Here is a 20,336-nt window from a genome sequence, read left to right on the forward strand (position 1 = left end):
CCTTCTGATTAAAGTGTGTTCGGGAGTAAGCATCCAACCCGGGTCGTTAATTGAACACGGTTAAATTTGGTCCATTTTATTCGTGTCGTTCATAATTTACGGCGCACTGCGTGCATTTTCCTGTTGAAGGCTGAGCACCGAAGCTGCTCTGCATCCTCCCCCATTCGGTGACAGTCAGAAGCTCCGCAAGGTGAAGGGTCAGAGAGCGGAGGTGAAGCGAGTGGCACGAGGACGGTGCTAATTTCTGGTGAGTTCAAATCGGTCGTTCCTCTACCGGCTACCGGGATCATAGCATTTCACCCTCGGGTGGCCGTGACTGTTCGTCTCCTTACCCCCCCCCCCGGTCAGTTGATCAATAAGAAAAAAGTTCCTGGGGGAACTGAGCTGGTCGAGCATTATCTGCAGGGTTAAGTGGTCAGTCGTCTTTTCGGAAGGGGATTGATCCGAAATGTTGACCGTCCACTTCATTGTACCGACGCTGCCGACTCACTGAATTCCGATGGCTGTTCGGTGCTTTTTTTTTGCTCCGTATTCCAGCTTCTGCAATCGTTTATGTCTCCTGTTGATATTCCGATACGCCCGCTCCGTCCCTACCACTCTGCCGGGTCTCTTCAAACTGCCTAATGTCACGATGATGCGTGGAGTTATACAGATTTTTTTAAAAAATCACATTGTAAGACGTTTCAAGGCGGTTCGTAGGAATTTATTCCTGGTACACACGAATAATTATTGAGAGACAAATTTTAATACAGATATGTAAGACAAGTTATTTTCAGTCATCCAAGTGATGGTACATCTGATTCTGAAATAAAAGCAGAGTTAAAGAGATAGGTAAGAGAGCAGCACCGGGCTCCCAAAAGGAATGCGGAATTAACAACAGCTTTGAGATTTATTGAAGCTTGTCCTAAGCTGGAGAAATGTGGAAGGTTTTGCTTAGATGAAGCAAAATCTGTTCACCTACAGTAGTTCATAAAGTTTCATTTCACTCTGTATATTCTTAAAAATGTATTTTTGTTTTGCTTTTGCAGCTTTCTGTCGGTTTGGATAAAAGGTTGAGCAGCAATGGCGTCAAGGGCAGAGGAAGTAATGAACGATGAGCGCTTCAGGCGGGTGATGAAGGACCCCAGATTCTGGGAGATGCCTGAGAAAGAGCGTAAAGTCAAGATTGATAAGCGATTTCAAGGAATGTTTCACGAGAAGAAATTTAAACTGAATTACACTGTGGATAAGCGGGGAAGACCAATCCACCACAGCACAACAGAGGATCTGAAGCGTTTTTATGATTTGGACTCAGATGATTCTGACTTGGTCGATGATGAATGCACAGAGAACAAAAGGAAAGAGGTGGAGAAAAAGATGAAAAAAAGGAAATGTGGTTTCGGTAAAAATCTGGAAGGCAGCACAATGGTCAACAAAAAGGAAAAAACAAATTCACTCAAAGGGACAAAATCAAAAAAAGTTAAAAAGCCAGAAACTGAGATGCCCAATGATAACGTCAAGATAAATTTTAATAAGGAAAGGCTTAAAACAATAGCAAGTGAAGAGACAGAATTGAAAGATGGTGGTTCTGAAGGTAGTGAAGAAATGGAGCAACCCAAAAATGAATTCATTTCCAGCTTTAAACTGCTAAAGAAAAATATCACTAGAAATCAAGAAGGAATAAAACCAAAGAAGAGTTTAGTTAAAAAATGTGTTTCAGAGGATGACACTAAATTAGGTATGTGGTTTACCTTTGTTTGCATCTACAGGGCGACCCGTGTTTTACAGGCTAATCAGATTCTGGAAATTCATCTGACAGAATTTGCAAATGATTACTCAAAAACTTTGAGATACAGAATCAAATTTACTCTCTCATAATGTATATGGGAAGAAAATTACTAAACATTTTTTCATCTCACATTTCTTGACAGTTACATTGCTGATGGAAAACAGCCATACAGCCATTTTCTAGAATGCAGAGGGGTCCCTGTATTCTTTTTGAGATTGACACTCTCATGGATTGTTGTCTTATCAATTATTCCAATTTCTGGTACAAAGTAGGTCTAATAAATTAAGTGTGCACAAGAGCCTAAACTATTTCCTGTTTTCTTAGAAAGAGGCCATTTGGTTTATTTGAATGCTTAACTCTTGACTCAATCACATTAATTCCTTCCCCGAGTTATTTCCTTGCAACCTATTCTACATCCTATTCTAATTCTCCTTCCTACTATAAAGGTAATTTGTACTGGATAATTAATCAACTTTGTGATGTGGGAATAAACTGGGAGGACCTAAGGAAGATCATATGGGTATCATGTTAACATGTAAATCTCACACAGATCACCAGAGGTCAGGATGGTAACAGGCATGGAGCACTGCGGCCACGCTACTGCCTGTTATTGATCAGGATATTGTTGAACAGTTTGAGTAGTGATTTGAAAATCAGAACTGCTGATACTGGAAGTCTGATTCAGAGTCATACAGTACAAAAACAGGCTCTTCAGTTTCCCATGTCCATGCTGCCCATCACGAACCTTTCTCTAATTCAGTATACCAGTACTTTGTCACCTTCCATACCTTGGCAGTTCAAGTACTCATCAAGGTATCAGCCTTTACCACTTTCACAGACAGTGATTTCTAGATTGCAACCACCTCAAGATGAAAAAAAGTTTTCATTTGATCACCTCTAGCCTCCTTTTGCCTAGGCTTGGCTTAATCCTATGCCCCCCAGTCTTAGACATCTCTGTTATGGAGAAAAGTTTCTCATTTTCCATCCAAACGATCCTTCTCAGTATTTTTTATATCCGTGTTTGCTTTAAGATTGTTTACTGTCTGAGCAGCAAAAATCGATTTGACATATTTTGATGGGTAGCTCTGAGGAGGGTTGCTTCTCCTCGTTTGTTTGTTTATTAGGAACTGCACTTTGCTAACATGGCTTTCTTGCTGATCCTTAATTACCCTTGAACTGAGTGATGTGCTAGGCTTTTTCAAATGGCATTTAGGAATCAATCATATTGATGGAACTGGGATTACACACACTAGGTAAAACTGGCAGATTTTCTCTCGTGAAGGATAGATACCGCTACAAATTAAAGTTGAAATTTTACAATGTATGGAAATCTGAAATGAACGGTGTAGAAGGAATGTGATGCTATACTTCAGAGTCAACATTAAGAATCACTGCTAACATTTGATAGCTTTGGGCAAAGTTCTGCTAAAGGGCATAAATATGTAACATTAATTCAGTTTCTCAACTCCCTTGTCTAATTGACTAGATCCAAATTCCCCATTATTACTATTGTTGTTTTCACACAGAATGTCCACCAGAAGTTCACAGTAGTAGTTCTGTGTTTTTGTTTTGGATTAGACTTCTGATATATTTTCTGTATTTCAGAAAGTGATACCTATGAAGATGACATTGATGATGAAGGTCAATGGAGTGGAAGTGAATTTTCATGGTCAAGTGGCCAAAGTTCAGAGAAGGGAAGTGAAATCACAGCAGGCAGTGAAGATGAAGAGGAATTGTCAGACGAGGATACTGACAGTGACAGTGGTCCTGACTTGGCCAGAGGAAAAGGAAATATTGAAACAAGCTCTGAGGAAGATGACTATTTTGATGATCCATTGGTAAATGAGCCAGAAATCGAGCACGACTGGGGAGAGCTAGATAAGGAAGCTCCACGTGAAAATACGGTAAAAATCATAAAAACTGCTGAGACCTTTGAGCCCATTATGCCTATATCCCTCTTCAACCCAGACAACTACCTTTCTCTCTTCAGAAAAAAACGTTTGTCTTCATCTTTCCTTACAAATCTTGCAAATGCTTAATCTTTCTACCCTTGAATTCTGGACATTTTTTCTGAGGGAACTGGTTCCTTCTGAGTCTTTTCAACATCAATGTAATTTTTATATCCTACTACTTATGATTTTGTCAATTAATTAAATGTCTTGCAAATATTCTTTAAAAATCTGCATTTTGAATTGTTTAGAATTAGAATTCCTATATTTTCTTGATAGATCACTCGGCGATTTGCAGTTTGCAATATGGACTGGGATAAAATAAAGGCAAATGATCTGATGGTGTTATTCAATTCATTTATCCCCAAAGGTGGTGCTGTGTTATCTGTGAAGGTGAGTTGGTTTAAATGCTTCAAAGTTTTTTTTTTCATGGTTACGTTTTCTTTCTCACTCCAAATTGAGATGTAGAGTAACTGATAATAGATGCATTGCTGTTGCTCATGAGTGAAGAGCAAAATGTTTCCACTTTTGAACTCTAGCTGGCTGCCCTGAGGAATGGCAAAGTTAAGGTTTGCCTTAGGTTCTAATTCCTGTGTTGATCTTGCCTTTCTTCGCTATTATTTCTGCAGCAGTATAAGTAAAACAAAAAGGGAAATGGTTTCTCATCATTTTAGAGTTCAGTATAAGCAAATATCCATTCGCTGATCAAAATTATGAATACAATATTAATGTGTTAACTTAATTTCAATTTGAGCAAAAGAGTACCATTAAGCTCATCACATCTCTGTTGGCTGTTGGAAAGAGCTTTCCAGTTATACCCACTCCTCTTTCCCTCTTTTCCATTCCCTTTTGTAAATTAACTATGAATCGGCTTCTGTCACAGTTTTGATGTATTCTTCATTATAATGACTTCCAATTCAAGTCTTTTTACATCCATTCCTTTTCTTATGCCTTTTCTTAATTCTATGATATCTCATTGTTTCAATAGAAACATTTGTCCCTAATTTTGATAAAACAATAATTTTGAAACTTCAATAAATTTTTCGTTATCCTTTCCCTAACAAGGAGAGTTGCTCTAGGTTCTTTCTGTGTAGCTGCACTGCCTTAGACCTTGACATCCTTTTGAGAAGGTAGTGACAAGGTTGGATGCCTACCTCACTGATAATTTACAATTCATAGTTTTGTATTTGGCAAACTATTTGTCACTCCAGTGACCTGTGTATTCCCAGAATCAGTTCTTCATGTGTTTGACCAACTGATTTTTTTTTTTTTTTGCAGACTGAGAAATGCCTTTGGGGGGGCATGCAACACTCATAAAAATAGTTTTTTAAAATTACATTTTGCACTATTAATGTGAAATAAGGCTTAAAATCATTGGGATTTTGCAGACATACAGGTGATGCAAATCACTGAAGGACACATTTCTTCATGTGACTCCTGATCTCTAGCAATTGTATCTTGCACAATTAATAAAGGTACTTAATTTGAAAAATGCAAATGTCAGTTCAACTGCAATACTGTTTTGACACCAACCCTTTAAAATTAGCTGTTAATGATCCAAGTACATGATGACGTGCATAAAGCACTTAAAGGAATTACGGTGCCATTGTCTGCTACTTGCAGGTTACTTACACTACTGAGAAAGTTTTCAGGAAAATACAGAGGGCATTAAATAGATGATGGAAGGGGTAGGCTTCAGTTATACCAGTACCTAAAAAGAGCATGGTAACCTTCAGTGACTATCATCAAGTAGCATTCACATCCACTGTGATGAAGTGTTTTGAGAGGTTGGTGATGAAACAAATCAACTCCTGCCTAGAAAGCGACTTGGATCCACTCCAATTTGCCTACCAGCACAACAAGTCCACAGCAGATTCCATTTCTTTGGGTTATCACTCAACTCTGGAACATCTGGACAGCAAACACACAGACATCAGGTTGCTGTTTATCGCCTACAGCTCCCCATTCAATGCTATCATCCCTCAAAACTAATTAATAAGCTTCAAGATCTTGGCATCAATACCTCCATGTGCAATTGGATCCTGAATTTCCTCACTTGCAGACTCCAGTCAGATCAGATTGGCAGCAACAATTTCATCAGCACAGATGCACCACAAAGCTGTGTCCTCAGTCTCTACTCGACTTGCTTTATACTTATTACTGTGAGGCTAAGCACAGCTCCAAGCCTTAAGACAATACTTCTGTCATTGGCCGAATCAAAGGTGGTGACAAATCAGCATATAGGAGGGAGATTGATATTCTGGCTGAGTGGTCCCACAACAGCAGCCTCTCACTCAATGTCAGCAAACCTAGGAGCTGATTATTGACTTCAGGAGGTCTATAAGCCAGTCCTCATCGGGGATCAGAGGTGGAGAGTCAGCAACTTAAAATTCCTCCGTGTTATAATTTCAGAGGATCTGCCCTGGGCCCAACACATACAGTCTAATTATGAAGAGAATACTGCAGGACTGCTTCTTCCTGAGAAGTCTGCGAAAATTCAGCATAACGTCTTAAACTTTGACAAACTTTAATTTGTATGTATGGTGGAAGGTATATTGACCAGTTGCGTATGGAAACACCAATGCCCTTGAACAGAAAATCCTACCAAACGTAGTGCATGTGGCCCAGCCCATCCTGTAAAGCCCGCCCCACCATTGAGCATTTCTATACACAACACTGTTGCAGGAAAGCAGCATCAACGATCAAAGACCACCACACCCAGGCCATATTCTTTTCTTGCTGCTGCCATCAGGAAGAAGGCACAGGAGCCTCAGGGAACGGAACCACCAGGTTCAGGAGCAATTATTACCCCTCAAACATCAAGTTCTTGAACCAGTGGGGATACTTCACTCAATCCTTCACTGTTCCCACAACCTATTGACTCCTTTCAAGGATTCTTCATCTCATATTCTCAGTGTTTATTAGTTACCTATTTATTATTATGATGATGATTATGAGGACACACAGTCCCCTTTTATTGTCATTTAGTAATGCATGCATTAAGAAATAAAATGCTTTTGCAGAATGATATCACGAAAAACACATGACAAACCGACTTAAAAACTAACAAAAACCACATAATTATAACATATAGTTACAAAAGTGCAAAGCAATACCGTAATTTGATAAGAACAGACCATGGCACAGTAAAAGTCTCAAAGTCTCTGGAAAGTCCCATCATCTCAGGCAGACGGTAAACCTCCAGCGCCGCCAACTTGCCGGTGCAGCATGGTGGAAGCATCCGACCACAGTCCGACTCCGAGTCCGTCTGAAAAACTCTGAGGCTCCGACCATCTATTCGACACCGAGCACCATGTCTGCCGAGTGCTTCGACCCCAACCCTGGCAACAGGCGATACGCAAAGCGGAGGATTTGGGGCCTTCGTCTCCGGAGATTCTCAATCTCAAGCGGCAGCGAAGCAGGCATTTCAGAAGTTTCTCCAGATGTTCCTCTGCGCTTTTCACGGCTGTCTCCATCAAATCTGGATTGTGCATGGCCCCTAGTTACACATACTGATATTCATGCGGAACGGCCACGCGTGCTGCGTCGTGCCGCCAACTTCTCCTCTCTCTTTTTTCTTTCTTTATTTCTTTTTTATTTCTTCTTTTCTCTTTTGTATTTCCGTAGTTTGTTGTCTTTTGTGCATTGGTTGTTTGACCATCAGGTTGGGTGTGGTCTTTCACTGATTCTGTTATGTTTCTTGGATTTATTGAGTATGCTCGCAAGAAAAGTAATCTCAGGGTTGTATATGATGACGTATATGTACTTTGATAATAAATTTACTTTGAACTTTGTGTGTAGAAGCAGGGTGATATAGAGTTACTCAGACTGGTTGTATTAAAGAGACTTAATTTCATATTATGTCTTAAATAATAATGGACGATTCTCATTTACTACGATAAGAAACTAGAAAATGTTTATTAAGGTTAGAATTTTGGTTGCCCCATACATAGATATTTTCAATTATTTATCTGCAGAATATTTAGTAAGTGGGTTATTTGTAACTAAAAATATTTCACATTGACTACTTTAGATCTACCCTTCAGAATATGGAAAAGAAAAAATGAAGGAGGAGGAATTACATGGGCCTGTGGAATTACTTTCTAATAACTTACCAGAAAATGCAGATGAAGACACTCATGAGCAAAGGTAAATAGTTTTTAAACAGCTATTTTACAACATGAATTCCACATTGATTCTTGGCAATCCCTGTTTTATTTTGGCTGTGCTACCTCTCCTTCCTTTTCGATATGCTTTTTAACTTCTTGTCTATGCTCAATTCTTCTCTTATTTGATATCTGATAGTTATCAAATTTTGCTTGGAATTCCTGTGAAGCACCTTGTCAGGTTTTATTACCTCAAGGAAACTGTAGGAAAGTAAAATGTATTATTGCAGTGATATGTGTATCCTAAGACACAGTCACACCACACCTCTCCCCACACGTCCAGCGTTCTCCTGGCTAATGTGCAATTATTAGAAAACATGTTTAGGGACCTTAGAGCAAGATTGCTTGAAGAGATGGACATGAGGGATTGCTGTATTTCAGAGACATGGCTCACCCTAATTTTAAAACAGCACTCCAGAGAGTTTCTCGATCCACCTCAAGGACCAGATAGCAGCTTTGGATAAAGGGAAAGGCAGCACCATTTGCTCCGTGATAAATCCAGCATGGCTCATGGATGTGGCAGGCCTGTCTCATTCCTGATTCTCTAGCCTGAAACATATAGCAAAGAAATGCCACTGTTCTACCTGCTGCGGAAGTTCTTTGCAGTCAACCTGACTGCAGTCCATAACTCACCTCAGGCTGTCATTGGGCTAGATCTTGAGGAACTAAATGTCGTAATCACTAGGAGCGAAACAGCATACCCCAATCCTTGTTGTATTGTGGCAGGAGACTTTAATCCGGCTACCTTGAAGAAGACACCTCACTTCACTTGCAGGAGTCAAAGGATCCAACAGATGTGACCACTGGTATACCAGCATGAAGCACCTGGTTGTGCTGCTTCTGCCTGTGTACATAAAGAGACTGAAGAGCCTGGATACTGCTGCCAAAGACTGTGAAAAGCTAGATGACATAGCCAGAGGGGAAAATTTGGGATTGCTTTGAGTCAGCAGATTAGATCATGTTCAAGGATTCATTCATGGACCTAAATAAATGTGCCACATATGTCACCAACTTTGTGAGGGCATGCGTGAACGAATGTGTATTCATAATAACATTCTGAGTTTTCCCCAACCAGAACCCCTGGATGAAGCAGAAGATTCATAATCTGCTGAAGGCTAGATTTGTTGCATTTAGGTGCTGGTGTCCTAGAGTTACAGGATGTAAGAAGTCCATGTATGACCTCAGGAAGGCCATTGCAATTACAAAGAGGCAACTTCAAACTAAACTGGTATAGGCAGGGCTTGCATAATATTACTTCCTACAAAGTGAGGTGGGTTTGCATAAGTGGCAGCAACTCTGGGGTGTCTTTTAGGCATGCTTTGATAGGAAGAACAACAATGCACCCACACAAGCCCCCTCATCTAAGGATAAACCTATCATCTGAATTTCTAAGGCTGATGTCTAGGCATCCCTCAAGAAAATGAACGTATGAAAGGCATCTGGATCAGACAGCAAACCTGGCTGAGTACTAAAGGTCTGGGCAGATCAACTGGCTGGAGTATTTTCAAACTTATTCAACCTCTTGCTCCTATGTTTCAAGGTTCCCATCTGCTTCAGATGGCATCTATTGTATTGATGTCAGGAAGATTATGTAGTTATTAGTTCTATTTGAATGACTTGATTTTTATCTGAATGATTTTTTTTCAACAGTAGGCTACTTAGCATGATAAAGGTTTGAAGTAAACAAGTGTATAGGAGGACAAATTAATCGTTATTCCAGATCCAATGCAGCACAAAAAAAACACAATAAGAGAAAGAATGCAATATTAAAAAAACACAATAAATATAAACACATAAGACAGCATATGCACATAGATTAATTGTTTGTGCATAAGTGATGCTAGGCACAGGAGTGTCTACTTAAGAATGACAGGAAATGATAAAGCAGTGGATGTGAAGGTGAGAGGGTGTGGAGAAGTGGGTTAGTGAGTAGAGGTGTTGATCGGCCTTACTGCTTGGGGAAAGTAACTGTTTTTAAGTCTAGTAGTCTTGGCATGGATGCTGCATAGACTCCTTCCTGATAGGGAGTGAGACAAACAATCCATGACCAGGGTGGATGGGGTCCTTTAAGATATTACTGGCCTATTTCTGGCACCTTTCTGTATATATGTCCTGATGGCAGGTGGGCTGGTGCCAGTGCTACATTGGTTTGACTACCCATTTTAGAGCTTTCCAATCTGCCACAGTGCAATTTCCATATCATGCAGTGCTGCAGCATGTTAGGTTGCTCTGTACTGTGCATTTGTAGAAGATCATGACTATTGATGTACATTTGTACATTGTCCAGCTCTGCAGCTGCCTCAGAAAGCAGAGACATTGATGAGTTTTCTTGATTGTATACAATGTGTTCGGAGACCATAGAAAGTTGTGTGAGATTTGCACTCCCAAGAGATTCAAACTGCTCAGTGCCAACTGCTGTGCCTCCAATGTAAAGTTGTGTGTGAGTGGTGTTAATTCTCCTGATGTTGATAACTATCTCCTTTTCCTTGTTGACATTGAGGAAGAGGTTATTTGCCTGGCAGCAGGTATCGAGCTCTTCCTTTTCCTCTTTGTAGGCCATCTCATCCATGGTTGGTGATGAGCCCCACCACTGTTCTGTCATCAACAAATTTAACAGTGTGGTAACACGGGTGATTGGCTGTACAGTCATGTGTGAGCAGAGGGTACAGCAGTGGGCTCAACACATCGCCCAGTTGGCACAGGTGTTGAGGATGATGGCCTGGGAGGAGCAGCTGTGCATCTTGACTATTTGAGGTTAGTTGGTTGCACAGTGATGTGTTTAAACTGAAGATTAGAAGTTTGTTCACCAAGGTCTACCAATTGAGGGCGCTGCATTGACACACTAAATATTTGGAGAGTATTTGCCATCTGTGCCAACATTAATTTAGTTCTCTCCCTATCATGTCCTTTACTATTATTAAGTGGAACTGGACATGACAGAAGAAAGGGATTTTTTTCTTCATATAAAATGATTCATTATTGAATAATTTTGGTAAGAATCACTGGTGTTTTCATGTTGTATTTTGTGAATAAAAATACTATTAGCACATAGTTTGTTTATAATCTTTTATAGGTTAACAGTAAACGTAACACTTATATTTTAAGCCAATGACAAATTATAGAAGAATATCTGACTTTGTTTTGCTACGTCAGTCAGATAAAAGCAGGAGTATCTATATTAGTACATACAGAATTTTGAATGTTAAGCCCCAGGTTTTGATAAGTGAGGATGTTGAGTACAGAACTAAAGATTGTTGCTTGACCATTGATTAGGGTTCAAACACATTAGCACAAGTTCCGCTAGGCAGAGGAGAGCGATGGTGGAGGGAAACTGGTTGGGTCTGGTGTCCAGAAAGAAACAGAGAGCTTTGAGACCTTCCTGGTGGGGGATGGAGGTGTATACTGTGGACATCCATAGTAAAAATAAGATGATGGGGGCCAGGGAACCTGAAATTCTTGAAAAGATCAAGAGCATGTGAGGTGTCACGGATGTAGGTGGAAAGGGACTGAACCAGGGAGATAAAACAGAGTTGAGGTATGCAAACACTGGTAGCACTTTTCCTTTGCTACATCGACAGCTGCATTGGTGCTACTTCCTGCACCTGTGCTGAATTCGTTGATTTCATCCACTTTGCCTTTGGCTTCCACCCAGCCCTCAAATTCACCTGGTCCATTTCCAACACTTCCCTTCCCTTTCTGAACCTCACTGTCTCTATCTCCAGAGACTGCTTATCTATCGATGTCTATTATAAACCAATGGACTCTCACAGCTACCTAGACTATACCTCGTCCCACTCTGCTACTTGTAGAAACACCATCCCCTTCTCTCAATATCTCCATCTCCGCTGTATCCGCTCTCAAGATAAGGCTTTTCATTCCAGAACAAAGGAGATGCCCTTCTTTTTCAAAGAAAGGGGCTTCCCTTCGTCCACCATCAAAGCTAACCTCCACCGCATTGCTTCCATTTCATGCACGTCTGCTCTCACCCCATCTTCCTGCCACGCTACCTGGGATAGTGTTCCTCTTGTCCTCACCTACCACCCCACAAACCTCCATGTCCAGCACAGAATTCTGCGAAATTTCTGCCATCTCCAACTGGATCTCACTACCAATCACATCTTTCCCTCCCTCCTACTGTCTGCTTTCCACAGGTATCACTCCCTATGTAACTCCTTTATCCATTCACCCCTCCCCACTGATCTCCCTTATCCTTGCAAGCGGAACAAGTGCTTCACCTGCCCCACACCTCCCTCCCTACCATTCAGGGCCCCAAACAGTCCTTCTCAGTGAGGTGACACTTCACCTGTAAGTCTGTTGGGGTCATATACTGTGTTTGGTGCTCCCAGTGTGGCCTCTGGTATATCTGTGAGACGCAACGTAGATTGGGAGACCTCTTTGCCGAGCATCTGCACTCCATCCGCCAGAACAAGCAGGATCTCCCAGTGGCCACCCATTTTAATTCCACTTCCCATTCCCATTCCGATATGTCCAGCCATGGCTTCCTCCACTGCTGGGATAAGGCCACACTTAGACTGGAGGAACAACGCCTCATATTGCATTTGGGTAGCCTCCAACCTGATGGCATGAACATTAATTTCTCAAACTTCCAGAAATGCCTCCACCCCCGCCCCCCCGCCTTCACCACTTTCCATCCCCTTGCCCCTCATCTCCTTGCCCCATTGTCTCCCTCTGGTGCTCCTTCCACCCCGCCCTTTCTTTCTTCCATGGCCTTCTGTCCCTTCACCAATCAACCTCCTAGCTGTTTGCTTCACACCTCCCCCTTCGTTTCACCTGTCACCTGGCGTTTCTCTCTCCCCTCCCCCCACCTTTCAAATTCACTCCTCAGCTCTTTTTCTCCAGTCCGGGCAAAGGGGTTCGGCCCAAAATGTCAACTGTACTTTTTCCCATAGATGCTGCCTGGCCTGCTGAGTTCCTCCAGCGTTTTGTGTGCGTTGCTCTGAAATTAACGTTACCATGAAAATTTATAATTAATATACTACCATAGAATTTTGAATTATCAATGGTTTAGAAGCGGTCAATAGTAGATAAAATTTGATCCAGCATGTCAGTGAGTCAGTGGATAAGCATAGGACCAATACCAAGGAAATTTGGTAGTGAATCTGTGGAATTCATTGCCACAGACACCTGTGGAGGCTAAATCATTGGATATATTTAAGGTGCTGGTTAATCAGTTCTGGATTAGACAAGGCATCAGAGGTTATTGGGAGAAGGCAGGAGAATGTGGTTGAGATCAGCCATGATGGAATAGCGGAGCAGACTTGAATCTCCTACGTCAGCTCCTATGTCTTATGGTCTTACGGTCTAAGTAGTGCAAGTCGTTGTTAAGACTATAAAGTACATCACCAGGAATGTTGATCAAACAGAAGTTTAAATAGATTTTGAGGAAGTGGTAAAAAATTACAGGAACCCCCCCCCCCCCAAAAGTAATGAATGGGTTTCTATTTTCGTAGATGTGCCTAAATCAATTTAATCCATTAGTTGTAAAATACTCGTTGAAGTAATCATAGCTCCTCAGTATTGCAATGAATATTATCCAAAGCACAACCGACAGATAAGAAAGAACAATTACTTAAAATGGAGAGTGAGAGGGAGAGGAAGCTAGTAGGAATGAACTTATGTATGTATTTCAGAGCTGTGATTTGAATAATATGGTGGGAGCTTGTTTTAATGTAGAGGTGTCCAGAAGTCAGGCATTCGTAACCCACGGACAGCCACATTTGACACTGAAAGGGGCAAAAGGATGGTGGAAGCAGATAATTTGTTCAGATTGTTAAACAGATTTTGTAAGATTTCATTCTATGACGACTCAGACAAATGATTGCAAAAATAAGTCAGTTTGTAGCACAGCCTACCAGTTGCAATTTAACATAAAAAGTTGCTTTTTGCAATGATTTGGACAATGCGAAGTGGAATTGAAACCACTTTGCATTAAAGGACATACAGATTTTATAGCAAACATTATTTTACATTAACTGCCTGTACTTCCTTTGTAGAATTATCAGGGAAAAAGTGCGAGAGTACCAATTCAAACGGCTGAAATACTATTATGCGGTAGTGGAATGTGATTCTCCCGAAACAGCCAATAAGCTTTATGAAGAATGTGATGGAATGGAGTACGAAAGCAGCAGTTCCTTTCTGGATCTCAGGTTTTGTAAAGATGTTGAATTTCTATTTCTTTGGCTTGCTAAAATAATTGTACAAGTATCTATATCTCCTTTCATGAGCCAGCAACTTCTGATTTGCTTTGGTACATGTATGTTTTGAGACTTTTACATTGGGCAAATGGCGATCATTTGGTAACAACCCGGAAGCCCAAAAGGAATTGGTTCAAGGTTTACAGTGCCGTGAGAACATCATCTCTCTTTGGATAACAGCTAGGCCAAGTTGAGCTCTGGTCATATTAGGATCAGTAGGCCTAAAAATAACTCAGAATTTACTTGGCAGCATGTAGCTTACTCTCTCCAACTTGATGCAAGCGTCAATTCTCTGGTGATAATCTGAACATTTTTGTGAATAATTTTGGGTTACGACCTCTATCTCGGCTGTAAGCCCATTACAAAGAGCCGATCGTATTGGGTGAAGAACTTCATTATATTAATTCCATATTTGTTACACTTTACTGGATGAAGCACTCCAAAATTTTAAGAATTATTTCCTCTGACTAATGTTCTGTTGTTTTGGGTGAATGTAGTAATACATTTGATATGAATTCTTTGCTGCTATGTAATGTTTGGACATATTGATCATTAGTCTCTACCAGGACACACAGCCCGTTCTCTGGCAAACATCCTTGTACTTTCTGACCATTCCAATTTCTGTCGTTGCATATTCCCAGGTGACAGTTACTTAGATGAGCTTCGATAGTTTGTGGGCCACTGCAGACGGTTTTCATTTGAAGTGGATCTACAGTGCCTATAAAAAGTATTCACCCCCCCCCCCCCCGGAAGTTTTCATGTTTTATTGTATTACAACTTTAAAACACAGTGGATTTAATTTGGCTGTTATTTGACACTGATCAACAAAAAAGACTCTTTCATATCAAAGTGAAAACAGATCTCTACAAAGTGATATAAATTAATTACAAATTTAAAACACAACATAATTGATTGCATAAGTATCCACCCCCTTCAAATCAGTATTAAGTAGATGCATCTTTGGCAGCAATTACAGCTTTGAGTTTGTGTGGATGGGGCTCTACCAGCTTTGCACATCTGGACACTACAATTTTTCCCCATTCTTCTTTACAAAACTGCTCAAACTCTGTCAGATTGCATGGGGATCATGAGTAAAGGACCCTTTTCAAGTCCAGCCATAAATTCTGAGTTGGATTGAGGTGTGGACTCTGACTTGGTCACTCCAGGACATTAACTTTGTTTTTAACCCATCCCTGTGTAGCTTTGGCTTTATGCTTGGGGTTATTGCCTTACTGGAAAACAAATCTGCCAAGTCACAGTTCTGTTGAGGACTACATCAGGTTTTCCTCCAGGATTTCCCTGTATTTTGCTGCATTCATTTTACCCTCTACCTTCATAAGCCTTCCAGGACCTGCTGCGGTGAAGCATCCCTACAGCATGATGCAACCATCACTATGCCTTTTTGAAGAAGTGCAGTGTTTGGCTAACGCCAAGCATAGCATTTAATCTGATGGCCAAAAAGCTCAATTTTGGTTTCATCAGACCATAGAATCTTCTTTCAGTTAATTTCATGTGAGGTTTTTTTTTCACTCTGCTATTCTCCCATAAAGCTGCGACTGGTGAAGCACCAGGGCAACAGTTATACATGCAGCCTCTCCCATCTCAGCCACTGAAGCTTGTAACTCCTCCAGGGTTGTAATAGGTTTCTTGGTGGTGTCCCTCACTAGTCACCTTCTTGCACAGTGACTCAGCTTTTGAGGATGGCCTGTTCCTGGCACATTTGCAGCTGTGCCATATTCTTTCTATTTCTTGATGATTGACTTAACTGTAATCCAAGGTTTGTTCAGTGACTTGGAAATTTTCTTGCATCCGACTCCTGACTTGTGCTTTTCAATAACCTTTTTACAGAGTTGCTTAGTGTTCTTTTGTCTTCATGGTGTAGATTTTGCCAGGATACTGATGCCTCAACTGTTGAACCTTCCAGATACAGGTGTATTTTTACTGCAATCAGTTAAAACACCTTGACTGCACACAGGTTTGCATATAGCTAGGACGCATTAACTAATTATGTGACTTCCAATTCCAGTTGGCTGCACTGATGATGATTTGGTCTGTCATATTAAAGATGAATACTTGTGCAATCAATTATTTTATGTTTTATATTTGTAATTAATTTAGATCACTTTTTTTTCACTTTAACATGAAAGGGCCTTTTTCTGTTGATCGTGTCAAAAAAGGTCAAATTAAATCCACTGTGATTCAGTGTTGTAAAAGGGAGGTGAATACTTTTCAGAGGCACTGTTTGTTAGATGTCAGCTACATTAAGCAATGGCAACTGATTATTCTCTGTGTGGCTTCATTTAGCTTGCATCAGTTAATTGAAAATGTGTTTCAAATGATGAATTAACGTCAATAATATGTAATCATTAAGTTACTTTATTAATGGCTGTGTTGATAATATTTGGTTGTAGCTTAAAGCAATCTATCCAAGCTAACTTTATGTTAGTATGTAAAGTATATTAATTTAGTTGCAGATTTTTAAAATCTATTTTAAACCTCCTTATTCTTGTAGTTAGAGTTTTAATGAAGAGTGGAAGACTTGTACGTCTGAGTGAGACTTATTTGGGTTTGTATTGTAATACAGGTTTATACCAGACGAATTAACATTTGAAGATGAGCCAAAGGATGTTGCTGCAGATGCGAATTTGGCAGTGTACAAACCAAAATATTTCACTTCAACGGCACTCGGCTCATCAAAGGTAATTAAAAGCACTTGCCTGTAATCTTATAAACAACATGGCTTATGTATGTACAACAAATCATCCATTTCATAAACTGAACTTGGAATTTATAAAAGGCAAATTAGATCACTTTCAACTAGTAAATGTGTATATGGTAATGGTTAAAACTGGGTGCAATTTGGTCTTTTAAAGATCCTGCTTGCATCTATTTAAACTTTTTTAAATAAAAACAGCTTGCATCAGCAAAAGAATGTAATGTAGTCCAGATGACAAATGAAGCATAGCTAGGCAGATTTCATTTTATCTTTTTGATATGCCAAGACATGTGTTTCTTAAGAAACACGAGGAAGTAGAGTTGATCGTAATTCCTCTACATGCCTTAACTTGTATTCCAGCTTTTTTAGTGTTGATATTCTGGTTCACCTTTTGCAGAATAATTTAGATTATTTGTTTTTTTTTAATAACAACCAAGTCTTCAGGTTATAATAAGGTTCTATTTCTGAGACTGTTTGTAACCCAAGCTGTTCTTAAGCCAGAAATAAACTAAACCGTGCGTGGGAGAGGATCATAGAAACAACTCTTAACAAGAATGCAAGTGGATCTGTTCGGGATAGAAGATGCACGGAAATGGCCCATTCCCACCCAGCAGAAGATGCTCGCAAATCCATCGCCATATATACCACCTATTCCCCAGATACTTGTTTATATGTACGTAGTGTCAATGAGTCAGGATATTTATAATCCAGGAGGGGGGGGGGGGCTTCTAAATGGCTAAATGTTCTTTCTGGATTGGTATGAAGTTCACATCAGTGCAGTTAATCCAATCAGAATTTTGTTATTCATTTGTATGATGTGAGAGCCATTGGCAAATCCAACATTTAATGTCCTCCATATTCTTTGGACTGAATATACTAGAAATACTTGGCATGTCCAGCAGCATCTGTGAACAGAGTGGTAGAGTTAATGGTTGATAATCTTTCACTAGGCAAAGTTTAAAAAATGAAAGGGTTTTCAGTTGGAAGGAAGGGGGATTAGTGGAGAGAACATTAAGGTAGAGCCAAAAATTGATTGAATGGTGCAAAAGGTGAAATAGCTATTTACTTGAATGTCTTCCAATTTTGTGTACTCCATTTGGTACCCACAACTTGGTCTTGTCCAAAACAGACAAACCAAATGCAGATTATATAACGGGGTTCCAGATCACTTCTGCTCAGTCCTCATGGTGAGTGACACTGAACTTCTACTTGCTTAACAGCTTAATTCCCCAGCACACTCCCACTCTGACCTCACGCCTTTGGCTTAAATTGGAATAGCATTAGTAGGCTTGAGGAATAGCAACTCATCTAACCAGGCTCATTATCGCATTCAGATCTCAATACTGAATTCAACAACTTTGTGTAACTTACCTTTCCAATCTGTCAGAACTGACCAGTTCTAAGAAACAATATATAAATGTTACCTCAATTTTCTATCTCCACAGTTGCTGCCTGACCTGTGAATTATTTCCTCAGAGTTTCAGTAGCTGCGTTGTCTTATGTCCCACTTTTTTTCTCTCTGTCCTTATTCATTCCCTCACTAAACACTCCTTCACACTGATCTTTTTGTGATTAACCTTTCATCACCCTCCCTCAGCCAGCAGCACTGCCTCTTAAATCAAAAAAAACAAAAGTGCTGAAAGCACTCAGTGGATCAAGAAGCATCTTCAAAAGGAAGATGATCTTAATTGCTAAAGTGAGAGAAGGTTACTATGAGGCCTCAGGGTGGATGAAGGAAGGGTGGACAGGACAAAGGGAATATCCCTGATAGGGAGAGACCAGGGATGACCTGTGGGTAAACTGTAAATAAGGCAGTTTGGTTAATGGATAGGATTGTGGTACTTCATGCAAAAAGGAAAAACATGAAAGAAGCTCAGTTAGACAGTGGAATGTTAAACTTGTGTACTGCGGGGCTGTAAATATGCTAATGGAGAGGGGAGAGAGAGAAAGTGAGTCGATGCAACAAATGGATGCTATGTCTCTTTCTGATGCAGACAAAGTTAATTACTTGAGGTTGCAGTATTTGATACTGAGTCTGGGTGGCTGCAGCATGCTCTGACAAGATGTGCTGTAGAAACCTTCAACTTTTTAAGGTACTTTTGTTTCAGCTTTGACTTTTTTATCTGGAAGTACTGCTTATACCCTTGGTCGCTCCGGAAAGACAGGTGTTGCATTTGCAGTTTCAGAAGAATGTACCAGGGAATCTTGAAGGGAGAGACCCATTTAAAATGTAAAAGAGAAGGGGAATGGTGTTGAAGGTGGTCAGAATTGTGAAGGATAATCTATTGAATGTGGAGGCTGATGAGATAGGGAGCACTGGGGGAAACTCCATGCTTTTAGAGTAGCTTAAAATGTTAGCACAACATTGTGGGCCAGAGGGCCTGTAAGGTGCTGTAGTGTTCTTCGTTTGATAAGAACAGTTAAATCAGAAGTGTTGGAAATGGACAAGATGTGGGAAAGAACTGTACAGTCGTCCCCTGCTTTTTGAACGTTTGCTATACGAAACCTCACTGTTACGAAAGACCTACATTAGTTATCTGTTTTCGCTAACAGAAGGTGTTTTCACTGTTACGAAAAAAGGCAGCGTGTGAAAAAAGCAGCGCGCACCCCAAGCAGCCAAGCTCCTCCCCCAGAACTGCATTCTATCCGGCATTGCTTAAACACGTGCCCGTGAGCAGCCGTTAGCAAGATGAGTTCTAAGGTATCGGAAAAGCCTGAAAGAGCTCGTAAGGGTGTTACACTTAGCATAAAACTAGACATAATTAAGCGTTTCGATCGTGGTGAACGAAGTAAGGACAAAGTGAGTTTGGCTTGTGGAAGTTGATGAAGATGATGTTGAAGAGGTTTTGGCATCCCATGACCAAGAACTGATGGATGAAGATGTGATGCAATTGGAAGAGAAAAGGATAACATTCGAAACCGAATGCAGTAGCGAATGGACCGAAACTGAAGTCATCTAGGAACTGAACGTGAGGAAGATAACCTGCCTGCCCTGATGGAAACAGATCACTATGAAATGACACCCCAGTGTCCCACAACGCCAACCCCCAGGCCGCGAACTGATACATTGCTGCGGAGAATGCAGCGGTAGCCAGGATGCACCCAACACATCTTTAAGAAAAAAGCTGAAATAAACAAGCTAACTAATTAGGTGCCGCCCGGCATGTAAATGTCGGCCCAGATCAGAGGCGATTGCCGATTGAATTGCCTCTGATCTGGGCCGACATTTACGTGCTGGGCGGCACCTAATTAATTAGCTTGTTTACTTTGGCTTTTTTCTTAAAGATGCGCTGGGTGCGTCCCAGCTACTGCTGCATTCTTCGCAGATCGGTATTGGTTGGCGGCCTGGAGGTTGGGGACCACTGCACCACCCCAACCTCCGACGATTCAGCCTAACACACCATCATCAGTGTGCTCGGCACTGTCTTCCCAATTCCGGTAAGTGATACTACACTGTACATACATTATTTCTACTTCATATAGGCTGTGTATTTTTATGCGTTATTTGGTATGATTTGGCAG

General features: G+C 40.7%; 1 protein-coding gene across 1 annotated transcript in view; it reads left to right on the top strand.

Moving 5' to 3' along the window:
• The first annotated feature begins 194 nt into the window (after positions 1-194).
• Positions 195-20,336, top strand: part of esf1 (ESF1, nucleolar pre-rRNA processing protein, homolog (S. cerevisiae)) — a 66,854-nt gene continuing 46,712 nt past the window's right edge. The window contains exons 1-7 of the mRNA XM_072265468.1: positions 195-247; positions 1,029-1,717; positions 3,374-3,672; positions 3,997-4,110; positions 7,751-7,866; positions 13,898-14,050; positions 16,683-16,797. Of these exons, the coding sequence (XP_072121569.1) occupies positions 1,063-1,717; positions 3,374-3,672; positions 3,997-4,110; positions 7,751-7,866; positions 13,898-14,050; positions 16,683-16,797 (1,452 nt within the window). The 5' untranslated portion in view covers positions 195-247; positions 1,029-1,062. The remainder of the gene's footprint in view (positions 248-1,028; positions 1,718-3,373; positions 3,673-3,996; positions 4,111-7,750; positions 7,867-13,897; positions 14,051-16,682; positions 16,798-20,336) is intronic.

The sequence above is a fragment of the Mobula birostris genome, chromosome 8, assembly GCF_030028105.1.
Source record: "Mobula birostris isolate sMobBir1 chromosome 8, sMobBir1.hap1, whole genome shotgun sequence".
Lineage (NCBI taxonomy): Eukaryota > Metazoa > Chordata > Chondrichthyes > Myliobatiformes > Myliobatidae > Mobula > Mobula birostris.